Below are 24,112 nucleotides of genomic sequence, written 5' to 3'. Positions count from 1 at the left end.
GTCTGTGTGTGTGGCTACTTGGTGTCCAGTCACATTGTGCTGTGTACACCCACCCAGGGAAACGTATCGGAGCACACCATCTCTCTACAGTAAGAGATGATGTGAGCTGGCCAGTAAGACCAGTCTGTTACTGGCAACTAAGTGCATTGCTCAATAGTAATTTTCACGGACGGCATTTTTGACATGTTACAGTAGGAAAAGCACAGGTTTTAATAAAATGAATAATGGCAGAATTCCATTTAGCTGCCTCAGTTTCAGGAACCTGGTATTGTGCATGCTGGCTCACTAGGATACTAATAGAACAGAGCCATCATTGATGTTATTGGTAACACCTGTGCTTTTCATACTGTGACAACTCAAAATGTCTGCTGTTAAAAAGGTCTAAAGATCATTAATTTAGGAATATGTAACCTGAGACAAGGGGTCACAACTCAAGAAGTTACGAAACAACTGCTCTACACTACTGGTCAATCCACAAATCACACACACACACACACACACACACACACACACACACACACACACACACACACACACACACACACACACACACACACACACACACACACACACACACACACACACACACACACACACACACACACACACACACACACACACACACACACACACACACACACACACACACACACACACACAACAACAAAAGACACAGAAACAAATGTCCATGTTGCACAACTTTAATAGAATATTTTAACTAACTCTGTACAAATTGAAAAGAAATATTGCGCAAGTAACAAATTGTGAATAAGAACCAGTTAAGGCCATTTCTAGCACACGGTCCAATGTGGTAGATTTGAAGATGTCAACCGTGGCTCAGAGATCTGTCCAACAAGATCTACAATCGTTCTTTTTAAAAAGAGAGAAGGGCTGGGTATTCTTTTTCGCTGCAATTGCTCTCGCTGACCAGTCACCAGGCAAAGGTGTCCAACCAAACAGCAAAATCCAATGGCAGTATATAAAATACATTGGCAACCTCTATTTGTTTCCACAGACATTCTACTGAATCATCAGACAATAACAGAAATATTTATATATTCTTAAACAACTTTAAACGCTGAATTAGATTACACTGTGTTAATGACAATTGGCAAACAACTGAATAAAAGAGGACGGTGTGTTTTGTCTTTCATTTTGGCTTCTCAGCAACAGAATTTTACATTTGATCCAAACATCCTGCACCCTGTCTCATCACTGACTGTTAATGGCATTTGAAAAGAACTGGATGCATACCAGAAGTGATGACAACTAGTAAAGGTTGCGGCTCTGCCACTGGGTCTGCTTGTATGTGGTATCTGTAAGGGAAATATTCACCAGGCTGGATCTAATGCTTGGGCTAGGTAAATCCGACAAACGTAGATCAACCCAAGTGGAAAGAAATTTGTACTTTTCAATGGTCTTGTTTTCTTAAAATTGGTCGTATTATTCAAAAAGAGCATTTCAGGGGTGATTGGGGCAAACAGGGAAGAGCTATATATGACAGTTTTGAGGTATAACCGCATGTCTGTCACATGATGTTAACTAGTGTTACATGCTCAGTTTAATTGCTTGTTAAGCCCAACAGATATGGGCAGAAGTGAGCAGCATTAATGCAGAACAGGATTCTTAATTTCGACAATAAAAAAAAAAAAACATGACTTGGCAGTATTCACATTGTTGATGACCTGCAAAGCCCAAATACGATTTGAACCAATGAGAATGAGCCTATAACTGCAGCAGGGTTCCCAAAATGCACCACTCGCAGACAGCTGCAGAATAAATAGTCCAATGACATGACAATGAACATTTAAAAAAAAGAATAAGAAATTCAAAATGATACATTGTATGCCTCTTAAAAAACACCATAACAAAAGAAAAACCATTTAGCAACCCCAGTGAAAGATTAAGTCAGACTTGTTCAACAGTTTCCTGGTAGCCGAGCACTTCTCTTCTTGACATTAAAAAACCCTGAGTAACTGATTTATTTTTTTTTAATGAAAACTAAAGTTGGGATCCATTCCTTTCCTATCTATTTTCCATATGATGTTCTGAGGTTCCTAGCAGTAGTAACCTACTCCACCTCAACAAAGAACAAGACTGTCCCTGATGCCATGGTAGTTTAATTAGAGTCAAGTCACTTCCTGCTTTAAGTTTGAATGAAGCCAAATAAAAGAGGGATGAGATGGGCGCCAGACAAAAGAAAAAGAAGTCATGCACATAGTAAAAACGCAGTTTGGTTTGCGTTCTATTGCGTTCAGATGAAAGTTCATAAAAGAGCGGAGCCTGCAAGAGTAGCAGGACTTGCTGTTTGGCTAAGAACTGATTTGACGGACAGCAGGTCTCCACCTCCCCTGATCACCACGGTTACTGCTGTTTGCATTCGGCAGGCTGGGGCTGTTCTTTCTGTGGGGAGCAGACAGAGAGAAAACAGATTAGAAAACAAGAGGACAGAGAACTAATGAGACCACTAGGCATTAACTAGCAACTAGAAGAGGCTAACAAGAAAGCAAACGCTAGAGAATGACAGCACCTGGTTTGGTACAGCAATGTTAGAAACCTGGGATGGGACTACAGGAGGAAAAACAGATGGAAAGAGCAAAGACAGGACAGGAAGAATAGAAGCCGTATCTACCCAAGATGTGAGTTGAGGGTCCTAAACACCTCGGACTACTGGAAGAATCAAAGACGTAGTGAAAGAGAGGGAGGCAGCCAGAATTACAGACGAGAGCCAATGGACTAGACAGTGTATCAAGTACGTGGAACGCCATCCTTATTTCTCCCTTACCTAGAAATTGCATGGGGTGAGAATGACTGATTATGCCTGTAATGGAAGGGAATCCAGGGAAGGGAGAGAAAACAATATGCACAAGTTTAATCGGCACATTGAGAACTGACAGTGAGCACAGTGAAATAGGGCTGGGCGATATGGAGAAAATCCAATATCACGATGTTTTTGACCAAATACCTCAATATCGATACTGCAACGATATTGTAGTGTTGACTATTGGCGCTTTCACAAAATATTTACACTGAGATTTTTGATAAATAATCATCAGTAATGTGGATATAATGACTAAGTGGAGAAAGGCAAATAATAGAACAGTTATAACAGCCTGGTAAGTAAAGTTATGACATAACTTTACTGTAATGCAGCCTTTAAAACCAGGACACTTATGCCATATTACGATATTACAATATCCAAAATCAAAGACGATATCTAGTGTAATATCACGATATTGATATAATATTGATATATTGCCCAGCTCTACAGTGAAACATTGTTGAATTTGGTGAATGAGAACACTGAATTCCTGATGAAAAATAAATAACTGATGAGCTGACAGCAGATACCACGAGAGAAAAAACTCACAACAACAAGCTACTATAGAAACTCATTCACAGACAACGCAGCATTGTTGGTCACTCCTGATTTTAAAAAAAAAATGCACTTACTCACTATCAGACTGGAATAGCTCATAATGGAGCATAGTCATCTCTGTCCAACAATAAAATAAATGTCTCTTTCACCGGCTGTCATTGTATAATAATTTGTAGCCAATGGTCTGGGAGAGTGAATGCAGGAAAAGAAGACACATCAAAAAGTCTGCCATATGCAGGATGTATTGCCTTGTCTGAGCTAGTGGTGGAAACTGGAGATACTATAACATAACTTTTGAAGAATGCTCACAGTCTCATCATCATGGGTCTCCAGTGAAATATAGACTTAAAACTGCTAATTAAGCTAAAATATAGTCTGTAGTTTCAGTTTACAGGACATGGGCGACTATTAACAAAAAGATATCTTGAAGATATCCTAAAAGCAAATCCAGAACTCAATTGAGATTATTATTGGCGGTCAAACGACATACTGAGCTGTTCTGTACAGATATTCTACATCTAAGTCTTCTAAGTCTTTTACATCTGTAAGAGTGATGTAAAGATTATGTCCTGACTTTGTCTTAGCTAGCCAAACCAACCATTAATAGTATCAGCAATATGGAGAGGGCAAATGAGCCAGAGATGCAGAACCTCCCATATCATTTTGCCCCCATGTAGAAGCATTATCATTTTGCAGTTAATCAGCACGTACGACTGGACAAAAAAGTAGTACATTAGATGAACGCCAACAGTGTTATCTTGATACACTTCAAGTAGCTTTCAAATACACAATGGACTCAATTGCTTAAAATTGTGACACATAAAAGAGTAGTTTTTATGAATGTGACGTTAAGGACATCGTCCAAGTAGTTTTTTAGGAAGCCTTCTCTAACCGCAACACAGCACTGTGCTGTTCCAGGGGGGCTATCATTAACACAATAAAACAAAACATGATGAGCGGGTGCACAATATAAAAAAAATCTAATCAGAAAAAACGTCAAAAATTCATTCTTACCTTGGGGTCATCTCCCTCATCATCGTCATCGTCACCTTCCTCATCTTGCTCCTGAGACACGAAGACATGATGATTATAAGATTTTAAAAGGAACCCCTGGTTCAACTAAATATATACCATGACTGTGATTATTATATGGTGTAGCAGTGATGTGTATGGTGGTACGGTTTGTGTGAACAGTGATGCCAGCTGTCTGATTGTATATCAGATCAAATTCAGCGTTTGAGTGGCATTACTAACCTCTTCATCTCCCTCTTCCAGCTCCTCCTCTTCAAACTGCATAAAGAAATGTAACAACAGTTAGACGTGGTAAAACAGTGACGACAAGTTCAGCTTATATGTCCTCAACACTTTGTTTTCAGGCTGCAAACATCCCATCTTGTGGCTTTTTTCAGTGTCCAAGTGCAACATTGTGTTAGAGGAAAAACACTCACACTCTCGTCATCTTCCAGGGCCTCTCCAGTGAAATACAGCACTGCTCTGGGAACTATTCTCTCACGGAAGAAATGACCAATCTCAAAGTCTGTGGCTAGGGTGAACTCAGAGTCTTCGTCCTATAAAACATGAACACATGGAGACCATTTCAAAACAGCTACAAATCCGATCTGAGTGATGGTAATAGAAGATGCCGTAAAAATGGGTGGTGATTTTATGAGGAATAAGCTACATTTTACTCACCATTTCTCCATCTGGTGAAGCTGTAAGGGAGAGAAAATATATAAATTTAACTAATAAGAACCACAACACCTTGCTTTACAATGACTACAGAAGGCAATAACATGGTATGATGGAAACAGCACATTCATTTTAAAATGACCAGTTAAGCCAACAGCCACAGACCGATGTTACATTTGTTTTACAATAAGGGGAAGCTTTGGGATTAGCTGTGATTCAACCAACATCTGAAAGCCCATTTAACGGTACGTTCCAGACAACTCGGAACTCGAAAATGTTCGACTTCCTACTAGAAAAAGTACAATGGAACGCCACTCAAAGTTGGAATTCCTACTTGTAAACTCGGGGCAAATCCATCTACCCTGACTTCAAAAAGAAGGAGTTGCCTGACGTCACACAAAACTAGGGCTGCAGCTATCGATTCTTTTTGTAATCGATTAATCTAGCACTTTATTGATCGATAAATCGGATTTTTTGCGTTTTTAAACAACCAAAACAAGGGAAAAAAGCAACATCTTTGGAAAAAAAGCTACATTTGTATTGCCTACATTGCTTATAATATCATCTCTCAAAAAACTAAACATATTAAAGTGCATTTAAGTGCCAAATTACATTGTTTTTAAAGAATTTTTTTTTCAAATGATATCAACCTCAAACTAAGGCATACATTAAACATACATAAACATTACATTAAGTTGTGCAACTTAACTTTCAGAACTACAAGTTTCAACCTGAGACTAATCTGTATATACAGTAGGCCTATATGTAAATATTAGTTATACTCAACCTATTTTCATTTATATATTTGATTATGTCACACAGCTGTTACACTTATGCTATTAGATCGTTGATCAGCTGTTTCTCCGTAGAGAGAGAGAGAGAGAGTGAGAGAGAGAGAGAGAGAGAGAGAGAGAGAGAGATGCGCAACAATCAGCTGTTTTTCCGAAGGGATAGTCAACGCGTCAGCTCTTTAGATCAAATTGTGCGATACAACGTTGGTAACACTGATTTAACGAAGCTTCGAGGCAAGTCATTTTGCATCGAGGATTTTTTGTAATCGAATTATTCGAGGAATCGTTTCAGCCCTACACAAAACATAAAGTTCCTTTTATGTTCACAAAATTTGGTGGGAACATTTGTCCCATCTTGAGGAACATATATAATTTATATTTAATTTTTCCAACCGACAGGAAGTCAGCCATCTTGGGGTTCGTTTTCATTTTCCGAACACGTTTGAGGACTATAGGATGCACGAAAACTCTCAAAAACGCTTGGGCATGGCATGGTGGCTCCATAGCGCCCCCCCCCAAACACCCTACTTAGTTTTAGCCGTTTACACTCTTTATCTATGGTATATTAGGCCCTTAACAGGTATGGGACTTTTTGAATCATCTACCAGTCCCTCCTGGATATCGCGATCGTGCCAATTCACGTGAACTCAACCAATCACTGCAACTTTTCTGCAAATTTGACCAATAACCGGAGTTTCCCGCAACTTCTACCAATCCCAGCAGTCCCACGTGCCAGACTTTACATCAGTATAATGTGACTGAGTGCCACTGACCAAGCGGGAGTGAGAGAGAGAGAGAGCTTGTTTCCGATATGAAGATGAGATTCGAACATCTCACATTTACCAACAAAACGTACAGCGAAAGACCATGCAAAATATTTCAGACCGTCCTGCCAACCTGTATACATTTTAACATCAATGCACGCTGTAACGATTTTTCACTATAAAGTCGCTGAAGCGGCTGCTGTTTCAATCCTGTCGGCTGTCGGTGTCTGTCAAGTATAAAAGTGCCGTAAAAACTATTCAGACCGCCGACTGAACAAGGCAACAACCATGCTTATTATCAATGACATCACAAGTAGGCCTGTAGCGACGCGCCAATGACGTTGACGTCATATTTTTGCGTCGACGCTTCGCCACAGCTCGCCACACACACGTGGGAGACCAAAACATTGCAGAATGGAGGACGAAACAGCAACCTCCTCACATAATTCCCAACAAAGCCCTGCAAAAAGCCCCAATAAAAGAAAGTCCTACAAAAACAGCTCGCCCTAAATCATCGAAGGTATGGGAATACTTCAAATTTAGTCCCAAACGTAAAAGGTGTCGTTATTTGCGCTCTTTGCCAAATGGAGTTGGCATACCACACCAGCACAACAGCAATGTGGGAGCATCTGAAACGGAGGCACCCCATTGTCACTTGTGAAGGAGACAATAACAACTAAGTACTAACGTTGGCCAAATTAATTTCATGTTTGTGTAGTGTGTTGTGTAGCTTGAGCTCTGCGCACTTCGGTGGTGCTAGCTAACTATCTTAGCTCTCCGTACAGTTTGTTCGTGCTAGGTTAGTAGCTAATGTTAACGTTAGGTAGCTACTGGCGCCTAGACAGCTGTGTTTAGCTAACGTTAGTTATTATCTAATGTTGGCTTGAATGGTAGCTAGCTTACAGCTGCAGAACACAGCTATCTATAGTAGCTAATGTTAGCTACTAACCTAGCAAAAACAAACTGCACAGAGAGCTAAGATGCGTTGGTTAGCCTAGCACCACCAAAGTGCACAGCTGCTAGATCTAGCTAACGGTAGCAAGCAGATTGCAGTAGCTTTTGTTGGGACTGTACAACTGAAAACAGGAATTATATATTTTGTTAAACACTCTAAGGAATGTCTATACTGTGCACTGCACAGTGTTTTTTTTTGCACTACAACTTTTGAATTTTTTGAACAAGAGAGTTAGGTTGGTACTGTAAAAGAGTAAACAGGCTGGCCTTTCATTTTGTATAACGGTACAATTATTTTATTTTGTGTAAAGCAGAAGATTTTTTGCTATGCAAAACTGTTGTTTAATAAACTATATTATTAAGAATATTTTGGTATTTATTTGAGATACATTATAGTTTTTATTAATCAAGCAACAGAAAAATAATCATATTAATCATCCAATTAGTCGTTAGATTAGTCGACTAATCAATAAAATAATCGCCCGATTAATCGTTTAATAAATAATCGTTTAGCCCCAGCCCTAATCACAAGGCAAAGTCACATCATCTACAGAAAATGACAGGATGATAAGCAAACAGCTGTACTCCAACATCTGAGCAAGAAAGTGACTAAAGGTGACATCATCCCATCCTTCCTGTTCTTTCAACAATACTGCAGGAAGGAAACGGCTTAGTTACACTAACGAGGTTCTGTACACACTCTACAGCATGAGCGTCATAATTTCAACACGTACTCCAGCATCAGGGTCCACTACTGTACGATCATCAGCGTACATTTAAAAAGGCTGTGCAGTATACTCTCTTATCCAAATCAACAAAAATCTTGTTCACACATCCATTAACTACACAGCAGTCAAGTCACATGTTTTGTGCGTGTTCATATGATCAGTGAGCTTCTTCACTAATGGACATCCCAACCCAGAACTGCACAGTGCACACCTGAACACACTTAAATAAGGGCTATTTATATCCACCATTCATATACCGGGGCTATGACTGAAGCAGTAAGACAAACATTTGCTCAGCCAATAAGTGATCAGTCAACCTGTCAAAATCAAGTCCAGGCATGTCTCACAGGTAACTTGACTACACAGGAAAGACAACACAGTAGTTAAATAAAGGTGTATTCTGCTTAACTTACTGATCCTTTGAGAGAGAATGACTCATTTCAAGATATTTACTTATTTCATATTTACTTACATGATCTGTCACTGTATTATTCACACACGGTTTATGCAACTGAACAAAAGACTTCTAGACTGACCTGCCTCACCTTTGATGAGGGCAATCACACCAGTAAGGTTACCTTATGTCTTAAGGTATGATTTAATCATTTAAATAAACTAACATCAGGCAGAATTATTATAAAATGTAACAAGCTAAAAGCCTTTTGTTGTTAAATGCTTCTACAGTACTGGGTCTGTGAATTGTTGTCTTCTTTCATTTATTTATTCTCTAAGTTCTCTGAGATGTTTACTCTTGAGCGCGTGCTATATATAAACTTAACGCTTACAGATTTTATACATGCACATCAGTCATTTGTGAAGTTGTTTTAGGTAGTAGTTAGTTAGACTGTTGTTGTGTCAGTGCTGTTATAACTTTGCCACTCATTAACTGACTGTTTAGCGCCACAAAAGCTACTTAACTCTGGACGCTGGAAAATAATGGGAAAACCAAAGTTGATGTAAAAGTTTGACGGTCCAGTGACACACAGTCCAACATCAGTGAGCAACAGACATGCTGACTGTTTCACCGACACACAGCAGAGCAACTGCACTATCTGACACGGTTTAGGAGTCTGCCGCCACCTGCTGTTGAATGCAGCTTAATGCAGTGACCAATGGTAAAACCACATGACATGCATGCTAACATGTTGCCCTGTTTCTGCAGATGAACGCAGACATGTTGACTGTTAAGGCGCATTCAGACCAAAGAAAGTGATCCAGTAATTTGTCGCAGGGTTGTGTGGCGGTGGGAGTGTCACTTAAAGGACCCATTTGTGTGAGGTCATGTTGTGTTCTTAACCCCCAAATGCAGCACAAGTAGACTTTAAATTTCACAATTGTCGTTTTCTGTCAGAACGACATTTCCGACCACGCTTGAAGGCAGCTTCATCTTATGGAGAAAGAAAGCACTGTGCTTTGTGCTTCAGCTTATTGCACGAAACGGTCAGCTTTTATACAAACTCACAAACTGGGCAGTTAAGTGCTTGCATTTCGTTTTTCACCCTCATAGTGTTTTAGAACTTTCTTGTTGCAGCGATAGAGACGGTGAGGTTTCCCGTTTACTGTACGGGAGTCTCACGGTGCCTCAAACCGACAAGTCTGATCGGCGGTTACATTAGTGGCCGGCGCAGCGTGATATCGGGTTGCATTTCTGCAAGTTAAATCTGTCTCAACTTTACTTCAGGCTTTTCTCAAGGAGTTTGTGTACAACGCGTGTACACAGTTACTGGAGCAAAGCTTTAAATTTAAATAGTTACTGCGATGTGAGATAGTTGTTGAAAAGAAGTAGGAGTAATTGCTTTGAATATTACATTTAAATCCACTACATTTTGTGTGCTCTCACCTTTGATAGGGTTAAAGAAGTTGAAGAAAGAGTCGTTGGGGACCTGTTTGGTAACCGTGCGGACAGTGCCACGGCCTTTATGCTTCTGCTTCTTCTTAATAGTTTTCACAGTCACATCCTTCCCCTTGTGCCAGTCAATCTGACAGCTACAGAGAGGAGATGTGCAAAAAAGTGAGAGGCGGCAGAAAGCAATGACGCAGAAAAAAAGTAAAAGTTGGAAGTGCCAAGAGGAGGCTGATATGTGGGATGTAAAGTAAGGAGAGATTAATATAGAAAGAGTGAACAGAAATGTTTAACAAACCACACAATACCTATGTTTTTTTTGTTTTTTTTTAAACCTCAACATCATGTGTGTCAAAGACACAGTTTAAGAAGCATGCTTGTATGCTCTTTCTCTCACCCTTCACAGTCAATGATCTCTGGCCCCTCGAATGAGAAAGGCTCTGAGGCATCAGGCTCTGACTTCATCTTGTAGACTTTAGTGAGGACTGCATTGTTGAAGTAACCATTGGGCTCAAAGTGGAACTCTAATGTGAAACTCTGGGAGAAACACCAAGATATATAAGATCATTTCACACGGCATTTTTACTCTTACTTAGTTTTTAATTTGGAAAGATACCAATTCATTATTATAACATGTGGATACTGACCATTGGCTGTCCTGGCTCAGAAAACTTGACTTGAATATCTCTCAGGTGCTTTAGGATGGGCTCATCATGTTCCTGGTGGTAGATTAACAGTGAGAACATAGACATAGGGCATGTATACAGCATGAGTGAGAGATCAATCATTTAAATGTACCTGTAGCATGTCACTGAGCATGTCCACACTCTTGAATATGGTGAGCCAGAACTCGGGAATGCCTTTTGGGTCTTCCTGTGGCGTGGCTTCCTCTTTCTTTGCATCCTCAATGGCAGCTTTTTCCTTTACCTCCTCCTACAGGGGCAGAACACGCATCGAAATTCACTGTTCACGAAAATCTAAACAATTAAGTTTGTTGAGCTTTGGAGAAGTCTCGCTGAGATTAAGATGTTTGATTAAGATACACAACATACAATCTTGTGTGTACAAAGAAATCAAATACACGCAAGATTACAGCATCAAAATGTTTATGACAGTTTGTCAGTCCGAGTGATTCTCATTAAAACCACATTTACCGCAATCCTGTTTCAGCAGACTCTTGGTATAATTTCTGAGATTCAAGCAGCCTGTGTGGTTGTAAGAAAGCTCTCTTTTCCTTTAATGTGGAAAACCATAGGAAGTAGGATTTGGAAAAGTGATCAGGCTCTGAAGACAAACAAAATGAAAATGTGCAAAGTTTTGCCACGGTTTCCTGGTTGAACGACGTTTCCTCGGAACGGTGTGAACCGGTGTTCAACTAGCCTGACAAGCCAGACCCACATCAGGATGTTGGGTCTGGGAACTCACCATTGGCTCAATCCAAGGGGCGGGATAAATGGATGTCTTTCAAATTCCCTCTGCACGTAATAGGTTAGCGCTACAACCAACCAGAGCAACGCTAGTTGATAGATTAAACTTTTGCCGTATCCGGTCAGCAAAACTCCGAACAAATCTTCCTTTTTTAAGAATGACTTCAGTGCCGTTCTTTGCGGAACCGTCGTAACTCTGCCGTCAATATATTAAGCCTGCCCACCGACTCTATACAAAATGTGATTGGCCTGAGTACTAGAGTTTGGTTTTTCCAGCTCGCAAGCCAATGGAGAGTTGCTAGACGACCCTGGCTGCAAATTACATTTGCTGCCACTAGTGTTCAACGGCGTTGAGTTATGTTTTCTCTCGTTTATTGGCTGTCACAGGTGATACCCAATCAGCAGGGACGTGTCTGTAAACTCATGGTAATAAAAAGGCAGAGCGCCTGTGCACACAACAGGGTGTTCAACGAACCCCTCCGTTTCAGTTTAAAAAAAAAAACACATTGCTACGTTCTGTCCGGGCTGAACATGGCCCTGTACTTACAGCTAGCTCCTCCTCTTCCTCTCTGTCACTGTGCCACTCGCACTCTTCATCTGTGGGTTCCGCTGTTCCTGTGACAATATCTCGTCTCTGTGACACACATACGTTACGTCAATCATTATAGACAGGAATTTGAGAATATTAGCGTGAAATATCTGTATATGAACAAGCATTCATTTGACAAGGCAGAATTATTTTCAGCTAGCACACTGAAAGCAACACCATTTCTATCACACACACACACACACACACACACACACACACACACACACACACACACACACACACACACACACACACACACACACACACACACACACACACACACACACACACACACACACACACACACACACACAAACACACAACACACCTCAGCTGTCAGTCTTCAGTGTGACTAGGAATGGCTGAGTTCTTGTCACTAGCTCTGGAAATAGCCTAGACGTACAAAAGAACAGTTGACTACTCGTTGAGGCAGTTTTTAATTTAGCACCAAGGATGCATCCTCACTGACCTCAGATCAGACCAGAGAGACACACTTCACCACCCATTAGTGCAGGGAACAACACAAATAATGTATACATATTTGGTCTCTTAACAAATAAGAGACCTTATTTGTTATCTTTTTTTCCTAGCCTATGCTCTGTTTGCATTCACATAAAATGACCAAAGAAAATTCTAACAGTCAAGTGAAGTGAAGTAAAGACAACGTTTTCTTATTAAAAAACAAAAACAAAACAAAAAAACAACCTTAGCGTACCTTGTCAAACAGTGGCTGATAGAGAGCGGCATACTTCCTCTCTAGCTCATGGACCTCCTCGTAGAATTTAGCCTCTATGTTGGCACACTGCACCTGTAGCCTTTTCAAGGCATGCACTCGCCTCTTGACTACTTTAGGAAGCATGCTATGAGAGAAGAAAAACATGGGAATTGATCTGGATTGAAATCATTTACAGTTAAAGAAAAATATGATTCATGTTTTGCAAGTAAAACTGTTACACTGAACCAATTCTTCCACAATCTTTAATCCTTTAAACTGGTAAGTCATCGACCTGGTGGGTTGGGAACCATCAAAGGATCTCGAGATGGTTTTATGAGATTGAAAGATGATTTTGTTTGTGGGTGTGGTAGTGTGACACCGTTTCTTTTACCAACAATGATTCTATAGTTTCATTTATCAACTTTCTCTTTTCATCAGACAAAGTAATAACAGTCAATAATCTAACAAATGGGTTTGTTTTACAAGTGTGAAAAGTTGTTGCCAATGTTATGCATGAAATAAGAATAGTTTAATGTATTAAACCTCAAGTGGATCATTTTATATGTGATTTTGAAAACATTCAATGTTGGACTATTTAATTGAAAAAAGTATTTCAAGTAAGTTCACACAAAAGTACCTGATGATATCAAGGTCACAATCCTGAATGTTTAAATTAACAATCAGATCACAAGTACACCTCTCCACAATACCACCTTGGGTAAGTTAAATGCCATATTTGGCTGGTAAGTGCAAATTACATCAATATGCAACTGGCAATTGTGACCAAAACTGTCATTTTTTAAATAACTGATACATATCTATATCTGAGATATATATATCTATATCTGAGATATATATATCTATATCTGAGATATATATATATATATATATATATATATATATATATATATATATATATATATATATATATAAAAGTAAAAAGTGTCCAAGGAACATACAAAGATAAATGCTTCATGCTAATAATGTTTTGATAGTTATGTTTTTAAAAACAGGTACACTGCCGTATTGGATGAGAAGCATAAGCAGTTACCACTTTGCACTATTGCCATCTGAAGTTGTCAAGTGATGTGAACAATAGCATGTTGTAACAATGAGAATCTTTCCATTTTAACGTTCTATCTCATATAATACAAACATAGTATAAACCAGCTGCACTGACCTTTCCAAGAAGTGGAAGCTGACAGGTCTGTCCATCTGCCCACCTGGATTCTGCATCCCTTGTTCCCCTTTACCTGCCAATCCAACAAAGAACATTGTTGCCGGTTATTATTATTATTACACAAATTGCAAGAATAAGGGTTGTGCCATTCTTAACATGCATACTGTTGTTTTAATTGTGGCTCACAATACAATTATTACACAATTCAATACATTAGCACTCAAACAAGTAATTTGTGAAACTTTCTAAGTTGTATTTTTGTTTAGACTTTTCAGTTTCGTTTATTAAACTTTTTTTTAGGTCATAATGATAATTTCAAGTTTCACATTTAGTTTCATAATACCTCAGCTAATGTTAAACCGTGAGTATGAACCAACTTCTCTCTCACACTGACTATCTAATTTAGTATGGTACGTTTAACTACAGAATCAGCTTTAATAGCCAAGTAAGTGTGAAAACATGCAAGGAATTTGACTCCAGCTGCTCTCAAAGTACATACACAAGACAAAAAGTGTACATATACACATGTAAACAAACAGCTCTATGAGGATTGTAAATAGGGCAAATGGTAATAGCATATGCTAGCAAATAACTTCAAATGTCTGTCGTTACCTTTATTGGCGTCCATTACCGAGTGACAGCTCCTTCCCCCTCTAATAAATAAAAACAGAAAAATGATATTAGACATTATACTCGTCATCATGAATCGCAGCCTGTATGGGTTCCTACTGACAAGGCCAGCAACAGAGTGAATGGGAAAAACAGTGACAATTCTATTTCACCAGCGAGCGCGTTTGCGCCTGTCATTTAATCATTCTTATCATTATTACATTGCCACACAACCATCACCTCCGTTGATTTCACGAGGGGTGCTAACTGAAACAAGCGTCAGCTAGGAAGTCAGAGCGACTGGCCAGCTGAGCTCACTTGACTCAATAACAGCAACACTGGTGTTGCGCAAGCGCAGGCCGATGACGCATTGACATGCTAATGGCAGCTGGGCTAGGCTATGACAACCAAAGTTAGCATCTCTCCATTTACAATAAGTCAAATTACTATCGCTGCCTCTGACAGTTACAGAGGATCACTGATAAAACAATATCAAATGAATCTACACTCTTACATCGGCGTACAAACAAGCACATATTAATACTAACATGGTATGGGCGGTGCCAAAGATCTGACAGCAGCTAGCTAGCTAACCGAGCTAGCTACAAGTCAACGTGCTATGAACAATGCTTTAGCTAACAGCAAGTGCGAAGGTTAACAAATTAAATTAACCTTGTATCCCCCATCCGCACAAACTAGCTAATGATAATGTTGTATGCTAATAAGTTGCTAAAGCAACAATGCTAAGACTATCCAGTATGTAGATAAAACTGCCCGTTAACGTTACAGCTAACTTATTACTGCTAGCCGCCCGCATTGACAAGCTGATCGTTAGCTAATGAAAGCACCAGAGTCAGAGCAAAGTGTCTTCAAGACAGTTCACCAGCGGCCCTTCTCATTAGTGAGATAATTCGTAACGTTACTAATCAATACCCTAACATGATAGCAAATGTTTGTATTAATGAAACGGCTGTGCTTACTAGCTGTTTTAGCAGTCTTACATTTATGGTCTTACCTCTAGCTGAGCGGAATTATAGCTGGTTGCCTTCCTCTCGCCAAATTTTTTCCTAGGATGGGGAAGGCATGACCCGCCCTCGTTGCCTGCTCTGGTTGGGTTGGTTAGGTTTAGGCAAGATGCGAGGGATTGGTTAGGTTTAGGGTACGAATGTCAGGGTACGCCAATCAGAGGCAGAGTAAGGCGGAACCTGCCTTCGCTATCCTGGAAAAAAAATAAACTTGCTTCCCTCACGCTTCAACCCCCACGGGCGAGCGACACGCGCTCCAGCATCCTGGATTCTCATTGGACAGCTGGTGAAGGAAAGTTATGCGTTGCGAAAATCCATAGACAGTATATAGCGAAAATCACAGTCAGTATTTTTACTCAATTATCTGTGCTCTCTGGCAGGCCATGGGAAGAGGGTAAGATACACTCATCCTGAGACAAGTAGGTGTAGAAGGCCCACTGTATCACTGACAGTGACAACCATCTGACTTCCTAGCAGAAGATGAACTTAGCCAACCAGGAAAGACATATCACATCACTCATTTAAAACAGGGGGGACATTTGAAATGCGTACTTAACATAGTATCTGCCATAATAGTCTCAAGTGCCAATGTGGTCTCCCCAAGTGGCCCTCTAGTTGGCTAATGTGCTCTTTAAGACCAAGTCTCATTGTGTGTACAGTTGGGGCCCTAATGTTGGGGGCTACTTCTGCTTGCAAGTACACCTCACCAAACACCGCAGGCAGGGTCCTGTGCACACCACTGCAATTTTCATCCTAAATAATGACTGCCACATTTCAGATAATAGCTTTGTTGAATTTCATGGCCATACACGTATTTATTTCAAAGCTGCATCTAAAAACTCTGTATAAATTACAGAATTCTTAAGTAAAATGATTCAATTTTACAGCATCTTGAGGCTTTGTAAGATTTAGGATGACTCTTGAAATAAAACATGCAGCATTTTTTATGGGATTCAAACTACAAGCAATCTCAATTGCTGTATGTTGTAAGTGAATATCCAGATTATTTACCCATACATTTATTCATTTGGCAGACACTTTTGTCCAAAGAGTGTAGAATCAGACAGATCATATTTAGACCACAAGAGGGCTTCATATACCTGTGCTTTATAGGAGACAGTGACTTTGACAGTGACTCTAATATTGTATAAATGTATTAATCTGTCGTGTGTACTTTTATGTTTTTCATGTATTATATTTCCTTCAGTGCTTGTTTTCACTCTTACAGGAATATTTGACAAACCCTAAAGGTGTTTTTTTTATTTCAAAGAAAATATACTATTAAACAGGAAACAAATAAGATGCATACATTTAGGTGAGCTGACCTAGCTCTTTGTGTATTGACATGGCTGTATGAGATACAGATACCCCCAACAAAAAATAAATAAATAAGTGTACCGGACATCATCATGTATGGGCTTTAAATAATAAAAGTTTATTTTAAAGTATATCAGCCACTGTAGGCCTACCATAATTATAGATAATTATATAGTATATATGTACATATATATAAATACGGGCTCAACATTAACGGTTGCCCACAACCAAATTGTGACAAGTGGCAACCTAATCATCACCCCTGGTTGCCCCCGTGGCAACCACATTATTGTAGCCCACTTTTTTCTTGTACTGTATTTTCATTACAATAAATAAATCATCATTGATGGCATTCGAGCATATGCGTTGCGGATGTTTAAATTTGCGTTCTGATTATTATTATTATTATTATTATCTGATTATTTACTACGGCCTCGCTGTCCGAAAGTATAGGCTAATTGTTATATTTTCCATCTCTGTCTGCACTATTTTTTCCCCAAAAAAGGACACAGTGAATAGGTTGGTCAACAGAAATTTAAACCATACTAGACATTTAGTTTTGTGTGGTCTAACTAATAGAAATCCTACCTGATGTCATCACTGGTCTCATCTCTATTTGATGCCATTGCCGACCTCATGTCTGTCTCATTCCTCCTTGCCTGTGTTCTTCTTATATATACATACACCACATACACATACACTTATGTTGTAAGTGAATATCCAGATTATTTACCCATACATTTATTCATTTGGCAGACACTTTTGTCCAAAGAGTGTAGAATCAGACAGATCATATTTAGACCACAAGAGGGCTTCATATACCTGTGCTTTATAGGAGACAGTGACTTTGACAGTGACTCTAATATTGTATAAATGTATTAATCTGTGCGGTACTTTTATGTTTTTCATGTATTATATTTCCTTCAGTGCTTGTTTTCACTCTTACAGGAATATTTGACAAACCCTAAAGGTGTTTTTTTATTTCAAAGAAAATATACTATTAAACAGGAAACAAATAAGATGCATACATTTAGGTGAGCTGACCTAGCTCTTTGTGTATTGACATGGCTGTATGAGATACAGACACCCCAACAAAAATAAATAAATAAGTGTACGGACATCATCATGTATGGGCTTTAAATAATAAAAGTTTATTTTAAAGTATATCAGCCACTGTAGGCCTACCATAATTATAGATAATTATATAGTATATATGTATATATATATAAATCGGGGGCTCAACATTAACGGTTGCCCACAACCAAATTGTGACAAGTGGCAACCTAATCATCACCCTGGTTGCCCCCGTGCCAACCACATTATTGTAGCCCACTTTTTTCTTGTACTGTATTTTCATTACAATAAATAAATCATCATTGATGGCATTCGAGCATATGCGTTGCGGATGTTTAAATTTGCGTTCTGATTATTATTATTATTATTATCTGATTATTTACTACGGTCTCGCTGTCCGAAGTATAGGCTAATTGTTATATTTTCCATCTCTGTCTGCACTATTTTTTCCCCAAAAAGGACACAGTGAATAGGTTGGTCAACAGAAATTTAAACCATACTAGACATTTAGTTTTGTGTGGTCTAACTAATAGAAATCCTACCTGATGTCATCACTGGTCTCATCTCTATTTGATGCCATTGCGGCCTCATGTCTGTCTCATTCACTCCTTGCCTGTGTTCTTCTCATATATACATACACCACATACAACATACACTTATGTTGTAAGTGAATATCCAGATTATTTACCCATACATTTATTCATTTGGCAGACACTTTTGTCCAAAGAGTGTAGAATCAGACAGATCATATTTAGACCACAAGAGGGCTTCATATACCTGTGCTTTATAGGAGACAGTGACTTTGACAGTGACTCTAATATTGTATAAATGTATTAATCTGTCGTGTGTACTTTTATGTTTTTCATGTATTATATTTCCTTCAGTGCTTGTTTTCACTCTTACAGGAATATTTGACAAACCCTAAAGGTGTTTTTTTTATTTCAAAGAAAATATACTATTAAACAGGAAACAAATAAGATGCATACATTTAGGTGAGCTGACCTAGCTCTTTGTGTATTGACATGGCTGTATGAGATACAGATACCCCCCAACAAAAAATAAATAAATAAGTGTACCGGACATCATCATGTATGGGCTTTAAATAATAAAAGTTTATTTTAAAGTATATCAGCCACTGTAGGCCTACCATAATTATAGATAATTATATAGTATATATGTACATATATATAAATACGGGCTCAACATTAACGGTTGCCCACAACCAAATTGTGACAAGTGGCAACCTAATCATCACCCCTGGTTGCCCCCGTGGCAACAACATTATTGTAGCCCACTTTTTTCTTGTACTGTATTTTCATTACAATAAATAAATCATCATTGATGGCATTCGAGCATATGCGTTGCGGATGTTTAAATTTGCGTTCTGATTATTATTATTATTATTATTATCTGATTATTTACTACGGCCTCGCTGTCCGAAGTATAGGCTAATTGTTATATTTTCCATCTCTGTCTGCACTATTTTTTCCCCAAAAAGGACACAGTGAATAGGTTGGTCAACAGAAATTTAAACCATACTAGACATTTAGTTTTGTGTGGTCTAACTAATAGAAATCCTACCTGATGTCATCACTGGTCTCATCTCTATTTGATGCCATTGCCGACCTCATGTCTGTCTCATTCACTCCTTGCCTGTGTTCTTCTCATATATACATACACCACATACAACATACACTTATGTTGTAAGTGAATATCCAGATTATTTACCCATACATTTATTCATTTGGCAGACACTTTTGTCCAAAGAGTGTAGAATCAGACAGATCATATTTAGACCACAAGAGGGCTTCATATACCTGTGCTTTATAGGAGACAGTGACTTTGACAGTGACTCTAATATTGTATAAATGTATTAATCTGTCGTGTGTACTTTTATGTTTTTCATGTATTATATTTCCTTCAGTGCTTGTTTTCACTCTTACAGGAATATTGTCACAAACAACCCTAAAGGTGTTTTTTTTTCACAAGAAAATATACTATTAAACAGGAAACAAATAAGATGCATACATTTAGGTGAGCTGACCTAGCTCTTTGTGTATTGACATGGCTGTATGAGATACAGATACCCCCCAACAAAAAATAAATAAATAAGTGTACCGGACATCATCATGTATGGGCTTTAAATAATAAAAGTTTATTTTAAAGTATATCAGCCACTGTAGGCCTACCATAATTATAGATAATTATATAGTATATATGTACATATATATAAATACGGGCTCAACATTAACGGTTGCCCACAACCAAATTGTGACAAGTGGCAACCTAATCATCACCCCTGGTTGCCCCCGTGGCAACCACATTATTGTAGCCCACTTTTTTCTTGTACTGTATTTTCATTACAATAAATAAATCATCATTGATGGCATTCGAGCATATGCGTTGCGGATGTTTAAATTTGCGTTCTGATTATTATTATTATTATTATCTGATTATTTACTACGGTCTCGCTGTCCGAAGTATAGGCTAATTGTTATATTTTCCATCTCTGTCTGCACTATTTTTTCCCCAAAAAGGACACAGTGAATAGGTTGGTCAACAGAAATTTAAACCATACTAGACATTTAGTTTTGTGTGGTCTAACTAATAGAAATCCTACCTGATGTCATCACTGGTCTCATCTCTATTTGATGCCATTGCCGACCTCATGTCTGTCTCATTCACTCCTTGCCTGTGTTCTTCTCATATATACATACACCACATACAACATACACTTATGTTGTAAGTGAATATCCAGATTATTTACCCATACATTTATTCATTTGGCAGACACTTTTGTCCAAAGAGTGTAGAATCAGACAGATCATATTTAGACCACAAGAGGGCTTCATATACCTGTGCTTTATAGGAGACAGTGACTTTGACAGTGACTCTAATATTGTATAAATGTATTAATCTGTCGTGTGTACTTTTATGTTTTTCATGTATTATATTTCCTTCAGTGCTTGTTTTCACTCTTACAGGAATATTTGACAAACCCTAAAGGTGTTTTTTTTATTTCAAAGAAAATATACTATTAAACAGGAAACAAATAAGATGCATACATTTAGGTGAGCTGACCTAGCTCTTTGTGTATTGACATGGCTGTATGAGATACAGATACCCCCAACAAAAATAAATAAATAAGTGTACCGGACATCATCATGTATGGGCTTTAAATAATAAAAGTTTATTTTTAAAGTATATCAGCCACTGTAGGCCTACCATAATTATAGATAATTATATAGTATATATGTACATATATATAAATACGGGCTCAACATTAACGCGTTGCCCACAACCAAATTGCGACAAGTGGCAACCTAATCATCACCCTGGTTTGCCCCGTGGCAACCACATTATTGTAGCCCCATTTTTTCTTGTACTGTATTTTCATTACAATAAATAAATCATCATTGATGGCATTGGGCATATGCGTTACGGATGTTTAAATTTGCGTTCTGATTATTATTATTATTATTATTATCTGATTATTTACTACGGCCTCGCTGTCCGAAGTATAGGCTAATTGTTATATTTTCCATCTCTGTCTGCACTATTTTTTCCCCAAAAAGGACACAGTGAATAGGTTGGTCAACAGAAATTTAAACCATACTAGACATTTAGTTTTGTGTGGTCTAACTAATAGAAATCCTACCTGATGTCATCACTGGTCTCATCTCTATTTGATGCCATTGCCGACCTCATGTCTGTCTCATTCACTCCTTGCCTGTGTTCTTCTCATATATACATATTGTCAAACAAACATTATGTAATTGATTTTCCATATTAGTTTTTCCATAATATTAAGAAATTAATCAGTTGGTATCAAGTGGCTCCCCCTACACTTCCACCTAATGGTAGACCTACCTGTTGCCTTCCCCTGTCTTTCCTGAGCCACTATCCTCACACATGAATGAAATGAACTCACTGTAATATAGCAGCCTAAATTCAATTCTTAAATCAGCCTAGTGATGGCATCAGATAAGACAACTATTGTGCAGTAAGGTTCTGCTGCTGTTGAAATTACATTCACATTTTGGATTTTAAAGAGCCCATATTATGCTCATTTTCAGGTTCATAATTGTACTTTAAGGTTGTACCAAAATAGGTTTACATGGTTTAATTTTCAAAAAACACCATCTTTTTGTTGTACTGCACAGCTCTCTCTCACTGCTGCAGATCCTCTTTTCACCTGGTCTCTGTTTTAGCTACAGAGTGAGACCTCTTTTCTTCTTCTTCTTCTGTACTATCTTTGATTGCACTCGCACATGCGGAGTAGCTCAGATGTAGATCATGTCAGCTAGCTAGCTCCATAGACAGTAAAAGAAAGGCTGTTTCTCCAACTTCAGTCAGTCAGGCAGGCAGGATTAGCTGGGAGACTTCTAAATGAGGGCGCACATGTAAGTAGTTCTTTTGTAGAGTATGGTGAACTTGTGTGTGTTGTAGTGGTGCTTTGCTATTGAGAACGAGGTAGTATGCTGGAAAATTCTGACATATGACATTAAAATTAAAGGCTTAAATGTCCAATGAACGCTATATGTTGGCTATATTTTGGTTGCTAATTAAAGACATATTGTAATTCTTTTTCAGGCTGCTCTAAAAACGAAATCACCTGTTTAGCCAGACTCATTTCACCTCAGGGTGATAGTATACACATCCCAGACTGTCAATAGGGTGAGAATGGAAAATTCTGTCATAGGACTTTAAAATTAAAGGCTTCAATTTCCAATTAAAGCTATATTTTAACTCCTTTTTGGGCTGCTAATTAAAGCCATATTGTAACTCTTTTACAGGCTGCTCTAAAAACGAAACCTCCCATTTAGCCAGACTCATTTCACCTCAGGGTGATAGTATATACATCCCAGACTGTCAATAGGATAAGAATGGAAAATTCTTTTCCATTCTTAGGATTTTAAAATTAAAGGCTAAATAAGACATGGGCTCCCCTGAAAACGTGATTTGTGAAATTTTGGGGAGATCTCTAAAAATATTAACAATGTGTCATTTTGACGTGCAATTTCAACCTAATTCACTTCAATAAAGATAATTATACATGCTATTCTTGTCATGAGAACCAAGGCGTAGCGGCGCTACGGTGCAAATTCAACTCATGTTTAGTACATGTTAACTCAAAGATTCGTAGAAAAAATATAAATGTTAGAGGCCCAGTGTTCAAACTATACCGTGGCCTTTTGGGGAGCCCACTTTGTCGTGTGGTTGCGACGTACAATGACTTACAAAGATACGTAACAGCTACAAGTTCATGCACTATACAGGATTTACCCTATTATACTTTATCGACAGGAATTCATAGGTCAAACAGCAAACAGCCACCCACAAATAGTCTATAAACAAAGCATCAGGCTGTGTTTGAGATTCCACATGAACAACGGGTTAAAGTCACTCAGGCTACCGAAGAATACCATAATTCATCCGTTCAATTAGGCCTAAGCGACGCACCCCAAGCTTCTATCCTTAACAAACAGCCATGTATATCGGCTCTTCCAGTCCCTCCGCTGCTGGCTGTTCCAATTTAACGGGAGAGAGGAGCAAGAGGGGTTAGGATCGTGACTGGCCTCTGACCAGCTGTTACCACCACCATCTTCAGCCAGAGAGGACATTATTTCTTCAGCTTCTTTTTGCGTTGTCACCCCGGCGGGAGGTGTACTAACAGGGCTTGCAGCAGGTGAATCGACCGTGCTATTAATGTCATCGCTACACAATTTCTTAGTAAAACCAAAATTAATTGAACTGCCCTGTTTTCTTGGCTATATGATGCTAACTGCAGAATGGATTTCAAGGACTTTGCGCACCGATTAATGGCCTGACAAGAGCTGTCATTTACCTGCTTTATAACATCACTGTTTTTATCGGATCAAAGCGATGACATTGAGATAGATTTATTCAAAGTGGGAAGTGATAATATCTTGAAATAATTTTCTGTCAGCATCCACAAATGGACAGATTTGCTTTTCTTCTCTCGTCATTAGAAGTTACATCTAAAAAAAATCCACAGCCTTTTCAC

The 24,112-nt window shown here is 38.6% G+C and overlaps 1 protein-coding gene across 5 annotated transcripts; it reads right to left on the bottom strand.

Annotated features, from left to right (window-relative positions):
• Positions 1-685: 685 nt before the first annotated feature.
• nap1l4a (nucleosome assembly protein 1-like 4a) lies at positions 686-15,824 on the bottom strand. 5 transcript variants are annotated; one of them, XM_039808952.1, is made up of 15 exons: positions 15,684-15,823; positions 14,672-14,712; positions 14,060-14,132; positions 12,880-13,024; positions 12,123-12,209; positions 10,947-11,081; positions 10,796-10,867; positions 10,546-10,685; positions 10,146-10,291; positions 5,072-5,091; positions 4,828-4,947; positions 4,634-4,669; positions 4,394-4,444; positions 2,786-2,821; positions 686-2,403 (listed from the first exon to the last, which is right to left on the bottom strand). In XM_039808952.1, the coding sequence occupies exons 2-14, from the start codon at positions 14,685-14,687 to the stop codon at positions 2,816-2,818; spliced, it is 1,047 nt and encodes a 348-aa protein (XP_039664886.1). In that variant the 5' UTR covers positions 14,688-14,712; positions 15,684-15,823; the 3' UTR covers positions 686-2,403; positions 2,786-2,815. The 5 variants fall into 5 exon arrangements, with proteins under 5 accessions (XP_039664886.1, XP_039664882.1, XP_039664883.1 ...); XM_039808948.1 differs by lacking the exon at positions 2,786-2,821 and having other exon boundaries at positions 15,684-15,824; XM_039808949.1 differs by lacking the exon at positions 2,786-2,821 and having other exon boundaries at positions 15,670-15,749.
• Between the last annotated feature and the right edge of the window lie 8,288 nt (positions 15,825-24,112).

This window comes from Perca fluviatilis, chromosome 8 (assembly GCF_010015445.1).
Source record: "Perca fluviatilis chromosome 8, GENO_Pfluv_1.0, whole genome shotgun sequence".
NCBI classification, from domain to species: domain Eukaryota; kingdom Metazoa; phylum Chordata; class Actinopteri; order Perciformes; family Percidae; genus Perca; species Perca fluviatilis.
Note: the sequence above shows the minus strand (reverse complement) of the source record. Positions and strands in the feature narration are given on the sequence as shown.